This window comes from Tamandua tetradactyla, chromosome 16 (assembly GCF_023851605.1).
Source record: "Tamandua tetradactyla isolate mTamTet1 chromosome 16, mTamTet1.pri, whole genome shotgun sequence".
NCBI lineage: Eukaryota > Metazoa > Chordata > Mammalia > Pilosa > Myrmecophagidae > Tamandua > Tamandua tetradactyla.
In genome coordinates, this window is record NC_135342.1 from 31,243,193 (window position 1) to 31,249,946 (window position 6,754).

The 6,754-nt window shown below is 47.1% G+C and overlaps 1 protein-coding gene across 1 annotated transcript; it reads left to right on the forward strand.

Moving 5' to 3' along the window:
• The first annotated feature begins 758 nt into the window (after positions 1 to 758).
• ZNF792 (zinc finger protein 792) lies at positions 759 to 6,450 on the forward strand. The gene is made up of 4 exons (XM_077132186.1): positions 759 to 1,179; positions 2,932 to 3,058; positions 3,579 to 3,701; positions 4,315 to 6,450. The coding sequence occupies exons 1-4, from the start codon at positions 1,147 to 1,149 to the stop codon at positions 5,796 to 5,798; spliced, it is 1,767 nt and encodes a 588-aa protein (XP_076988301.1). The 5' UTR covers positions 759 to 1,146; the 3' UTR covers positions 5,799 to 6,450.
• The last annotated feature ends 304 nt before the right edge of the window (positions 6,451 to 6,754 follow it).

The window sequence follows — 6,754 nt, forward strand, 5'->3', positions numbered from 1 at the left end:
AAAAAATTATAATCTTGACCTATGAGGCTCCTTCCTGATTTAGGAGTATTTGACTTTATCATAAATGCCCCTGCAGAGAAGTGACTCTGCCTTGCCATCCCAGGCAGTGTGAGAGCCTGATGAGGATGCTAAGAATGAAAATAGCACTCATGTAGCAGGCAGTATGTAGGTGCCGCCCTGTGCTCAGCACTTTTTATGTTGCTGCCATGAGTGTAGTTATTTTTCCCATTTTAAACATTGGATTTTAATGCTCAAACTGGAGCAGCATTGGAATCCCCCGGAGGGCTTATTAAAGCAAGACTGCTGGGTCCTATGTCCACAGTTTCTAAGTTTTCCTGAGAATTTGCATTTTAAACAAATTGTCAGGTGATGCAGATGCCACTGGTTTGAGAACCACTGAATTAGAGCAGCATCTAATGTTGGTACATAAATACTCTGCAAGTCTGGTATTATCTTCATTTTCAATGTGAACCTAAGTCCCTGAGTGTGCGAGAAGAGAAGGGTCCTGGCTATGCCCACACAGGCAGGAAGGACAAGTAATGGGTCTCGTATGGAGGGACGTTGCCCAAAGTGGCCATAGAAGTCAGGGATTGGCGCCTGAAAGGGAAAGAAAAGCTCCCTACTTGTGAGACACCTGGCATCCTCTTCCTCCACCCGCATATGCTCCCGCCCATTAGCCTGGCCGGATGCCGGCCAGAAACTACATTATCCAGAAGGCTGTGCCTGTGCGCCGGCTGCGGCCGCTGGTCCAATGACAGCACAGAAGTAGGGGTTTCTCACAGCCCGCGGGGGCAGGGAGGGACTTTTGGCCTGCAGCGTGTCTACCCACAGCCGGGGGATCCGGGGGCTGCTTCAGGACTGCTTTCCCGATGGCTCTTTAGACTGAGCAGGGAAGGACAGTGTGGTGGAGAGGATCCACCACGGCGCGTTTGTGCAAGCCGTGACCGTGTTTTCCCTCTGCCCCATGACGGGAGTGTCAGCCAGGGACAGGCGGCGCCCTTGGCCTTGTGTGCATTTTACGCGGAGGAAACTGAAGGTCAGAGTGCGACCCTCAGCCTGAGGTCACATCCTGCCTAGAGCAAGACAAGGTGCGTGAGTGGCTGAGCCCACGAAACCCATACCGGTCACTCGCCTCTCTCGGCGGCGATGGCTGCGAGGGCACTGATGGACGCGGCGCAGGTGAGTGGAGGTGCTTCTCGTCCTTTGCTGCCCTAACCCCCAATATCATGTTGCTGACGCAGGATGTAGAAGATAGAAAGAGTCCTAGAACTTTTTTGTCTTTACCATCTCCCTGCTTTTGCGTCTGGTGTACCAGGAGGGCACCTGAACCCAGGCCAGGAATTACATAGAGCTGTTCCCATTTCTGGAATCCAATGGGATGAGCGGAGAAAAGATCTTCCAGGCACAGGACCCCGTGTATGGAAATGCTTGAGGGTGAGACTGAATCTTCAGGGAATGTCAGATCACCATTATATTCGGTGCAATCAGAGAGCAGTGGGCAGAAGTCAGCCTTGGAACCTCAGGGTCCCTATTCTGAAGGTGTTGGGAGCCATAGAAACGTTAGAGCAGTGGAGAAAGATAATCTGACTCAAGTCTTAGGCTCGTTTGGTTGCAGAGTGGAAAGTCAACTGTAGAGGCACAGGTAGGCCTGCAATTGGCCAATGAGTGGGTGCTGATGCCTGGACAAGAGTGGATGTAGAAGTGATTGGATTTCAGATTTGTCTTTTAGTTGAGCTCATCAGACTTTCTGATGTGGTTGGTGAGAAAGAGAAGGGGCAACACCAAGGTTTTTGGTTTTAGCAGCTAGAATAGAGGTTCTGTCAACTGAGAAGGGAAGTTGATTGTAAGAGAAATTTTCAGTGGAAATATTAGAAATTAATTCAGTCTCTGATGGTCCACAGACCCCTTCATGGAGTTGAAGAGTGCCCAGTAAACACACAGTTTTAAAGTTCCTGGGAGGCATTAAAGTTGGAAACATCTCAGATGTGGCCTCTGGTATGTGGATAAAGATGTAGCTGCGGTTCAGAGTTAGGAGGGTGCATCATGGTGGTAGTGGTAATGACGTTAGGGAGATAGGGGAAACTGGGGCAGAGAACTGAATATGTTGCTTGGGCATCATGGTTGGTTTGTTTGACATCATTCAGCAGTGGTGACAGGAGATGGGGGGAAGGGCAGTGTGTGGGAAGAAGACAGTCTAGCAGGTGGCCATATTTTCCAGTGGGGAATAGATATGAGATGGATGCTGAGGTTTAACATTAATAGAGATAATAACAGTAAGACCTGGGTGGGTGACTCTTGATGGGGCCTGGGGATTTTCAGTCAGGTGGGGGAATTATCTTGGGGGAGAGTCACTAGGACCTGGGTAGGTGGGGATAGGATGAAGGGACCAAATATGCAATACAGAAGAAGAAGAGGACCAAGGGTATCTGAGATGTGTGTGTGTGGTCTTGAATGGCTTAAGTTGAGGCCACCAATGGGGCCAGGTGGGGAGATCTTTGTAGCTCTGCAGTGGTAGCGTCCGGAGTTGTGAGGAAGGTGTAGTCCAGCATGATATGCACATGCTAAGGGAGTGTGAACTGTTTACTCTAGTGCCCTTATACTGGGCTTAAAGGAGAAGACAGAGCCAACATTTATTTGTATCTGAGAGGCATAGAGTTATGGCGACACTAGGGAGAGGGGCTCACAGAAGAGGAAGTGGGGCCCTGGACCCCAGCCCCAGACGTTAGCTGCCTCTATCTGCTCAGTTGCTGTGGCTGATGCAGTGATCAGAGAGGCATGAGAAAAGAGCAGGCACTATGGTACCAGGGCCTGGTATATTCTCTGATTTGAGGAGCTAACGAAGAGGATGAACAGGGCATGGAGATGGGGAGATGGATAAAGAATCCTGAGGAGTGAAGCTGATCATGGAATGAACTATCTCTATCATGGCAGGGCTGTGTGACCTTTGAGGATGTGGCCATTTATTTCTCCCAGGAGGAATGGGGGCTCCTTGATGAGGCTCAGAGACTCCTGTATTGTGATGTGATGCTGAAGAACTTTGCACTTATGGCCTCGCTGGGTAAGACACTCATACCCACCCTAGTGGGTCTGCCTTTCCCTTTTCCCCAGAGGCAGCTCTGTCCTTCCCTCAACTGGATCATGGGCACTCCCTCCTTCCACACTTTGCAGGAATGTGTGTTTTGGGCTTTAGGGCTGAGCTGTAAGCATTGCCCATCCTCTTTCTGAACCATAGAGAAGGTGAGCAGACAATACTTGCTTCCCCAAAGTCTTGCAGGGAAGGGTCCTGGAATGAGGAGTCTTTGGGTCAGTCCAGTGGACCCCTTCTGGCCCAGCCACTCCCTGTCTGGGTGACTGTTCTGATCTAGGTTAGCTCTGTGATTCAGGTTCCTTTAGTTGACAATTCCTATGACCTGACTCCCAGGAATTGCAGATATTGACGTGGTCACTACTTGTTGGAACTATTGGGTTGTTCCTGCAAGACCTTTCTTGTATGTGCTTTTTTGCAATAGTTTTCTTTCCTCTGGTCACTTTGGGCCCGATCAAGTGCTAGTCACTAACCTGCACTGTATTTCCCTTAGGACTTTCGTCTTTCAGGCCCCATGTAGTTGCCCAGTTGGAGATAGGGGAAGAACCCTGGGTGCCTGACAGAGTGGACATGACTCCAGCCATGGCAAGAGGAACTTATACAGGGCCTGGCTCTGGTAAGTGGGAAATGGTGGAGGATGTAACATCACCACTGGCTCAAATCATATTAGCAACTTCACTTGTGTTCATTAGTTTGGTGTCAAAGCCAGTGGCCATTCCTCATTTCTGCCTTTTCTTTCCCATTCTTGACACTTTGCTCACTTGTCATTCCCACTCTGACTTTGGTCTTTCTCCCACCTTTCTGGCTTCCAAGTCTGACTCTCTCCACAGCTCCCTCTCCAACATTGGCCTGCACTTTATATACTGTGAGATGTGCACATTTCTTTTGATAGTCCTTGAATACCAACTACTTATTGGCAGTCAGATTTTCCTAAGCTTGGATATGCCCTTATGCCTGGGTTATGAGCAGCCATGGCCCTGCTGCAAGGCCTTTACAGGAAAGTGAGTTCTTTATCTTTCATCCCAATACTTGCCCCATCCGTGTGTCCTTGGCTTTGGTCAGGCTGCCTCTATTTTGTGACCTTAGTGGCCATAGTAGATTGTCTTTTATATTGACTCCAGGCTTCTCAACTTGCCAATATTCTTGGGTGTTTCAGGGACACATTTGTGATGGGCTATTTCCTTCCACAAAAGTTAACATGAACTTCATCAGCATTTCTTTGTTTTCAGGTTTTTGGCATGGAAGAGAAAGCAGTGAGTCACCTTCTGGGCGTAGCATTTCCGTAGACATGTCACAAGACAGGAATCCCAAGACAGATCTGTCCACCCAGAAGGACTATTTCTGTGACATATGTGGCCTACTCTTGAAAGATATTTTGCACCTAGCTGAACACCAGGTAACACATCCCGGGCAGAAACCATACATGTGTGGGGCATATGGGAGAAGGTTTGGGTTCAATGCAAACCTTCACCAGCAACAAATTCAACAGAATGTGAAGCCCATCAGAAGGAATGAGGGTGGAGCCTCATTTATGAAAAGCTGCAGAGGCCACATATCAGAAAAGCCTTTCATATGCATGGAGGTTGGGAAGGACTTCCTGGCCAGATCAGGGTTTCACCAGCATCAGGCCAGTCACAGTTTTGAGGAACCACCTAAGAACACCAAAGGTATGGTGGGTTTTCACACTGTGCAAAGGCATTATAAGTGCAGTGAATGTGGGAAAGCTTTCAGCAACAAATCTACACTTATTCAGCACCAAAGAATCCACACTGGAGAAAGGCCTTATGAGTGTGGCGAATGTGGGAAATTCTTTAGACAGACTTCTACCCTCATTATACATCAGAGAATTCATACTGGAGAAAGGCCTTATAAATGTAACGAGTGTGGAAAAGCCTTCAGCCGCAAAACCAGATTTATTCAGCACCAGAAAGTCCACACTGGAGAAAGGCCTTATGAGTGCAGTGAATGTGGGAAAATCTTTAGTCACTGCTCTGGCCTCTTTCAACACCAGAGAGTTCACACTGGAGAAAAACCTTATGAGTGCCATGAATGTGGGAAATTTTTTAGCCACATCTCCAGTCTCATTAAACATCGAAGAATTCATACTGGAGAAATGCCTTATGAGTGCAGTGAATGTGGGAAATTCTTTAGCCAAAACTCCAACCTCATTCAACATCGGAGAGTTCACACTGGTGAAAGACCTTATGAGTGCAACGAATGTGGGAAATTCTTTAGCCAAAGCTCCAACCTCATTAAACATCGGAGGGTTCACACTGGTGAAAGCCCTCATGAGTGCAGTGAATGTGGGAAAGCCTTCAGCTACAACTCCAACCTCATTAAACATCGGCGGGTTCATACTGGAGAAAGACCTTATAAGTGTAGTGAGTGTGAGAAATTCTTTAGTCACATTTCTAGTCTTATCAAACATCGGAGAATTCACACTGGGGAGCGGCCTTATGAGTGCAGGGAATGTGGAAAATTATTTAGTCAAAGCTCCAGCCTCATTAACCACCGGAGAGTTCACACTGGTGAGCGGCCTTATGACTGCAGTGAATGTGGAAAAGCCTTTAGTCAAAGTTCTGACCTTATGAAACATCGGCGAGTTCACACTGGTGAACGGCCTTATGAGTGCAGTGAATGTGGGAAAGCCTTCAGCCAAAAATCTAACCTGATTCAGCACCAGAAACTTCACAGAACAGATAGACCCTATTAGTATAGCAAATATGGGAAAAACTTCAGCCAAAGTGTAGCATCATTTGGCACCAGAACATTCACACTGGAGAAAGATCTAAAGAGAATAGGGAGTGTGCTCTCTGGTTCTTCATCATAATGATTCACACCAGAAAGAAGCTCTGAAAGTAGCCTTTATGAGAGAGCCATCAGTGAGAAAGTTGAACCTTGTTTATCCTAATATCAAAAATGGGAAAATTTCCTTTTATTGCTAGGTATGTTGGAAGCATTCTGGAGCTAAGTTGCATTTTCTGACCATGGACTTTACCAGAGTTTTGTCACGACCACTGTTTGGCTGAAGCCATTTCAGCTCTACCAGAGTGTGTGTCAACCACTCTACTGTGTTTAGAGAAGGCAGACCTGTTTTCTCTTTCCAGACCCTGAAGGGAATTGTGAGGGAGTTAGTCCCTTCCCTCTGACTGGTTTAACTGGATATGGCCCATCTTTGGTCACAAAGACCTGAGCTGAGTACTGTTAATAGCTTGCAGAGAAGGTTTCCATTTTTCAAGGATATTTGTTGGGATTATGTTATGCTTGTGATAAATTTATCCAACTTCCTAGTTGTACAACCCAGCATCTATCTGCTTTACATTGCTCTGGTTCATGTGATAATAAAGGCCTTATTGTTAAAGCCACCTTTAATCTTTTGTATTCTAGTCACTGTGTTGGGTGGATTGAGAACAGAATTAAACACTAAAAGTCTCTAAATGTATTCCTTCAGAAGGGACAGCTGGTTGTCAGAGAACAGCTGTCATCCCAGACTTGATTTCATTTGCATTGCTGACCAAGACCTCCTAGGACAGACTGTTAAGGCTTTGTTGGATTAGTGTGGTTTGAATGTCAGGAAATTTTGTGGGCCCAGAGGTCACCCTGAGGAGGGGCCAATTGTGACAACCAACAGTGTATCTGGAAGTAGTGTGAATTGGGTCCCTTGCTCCC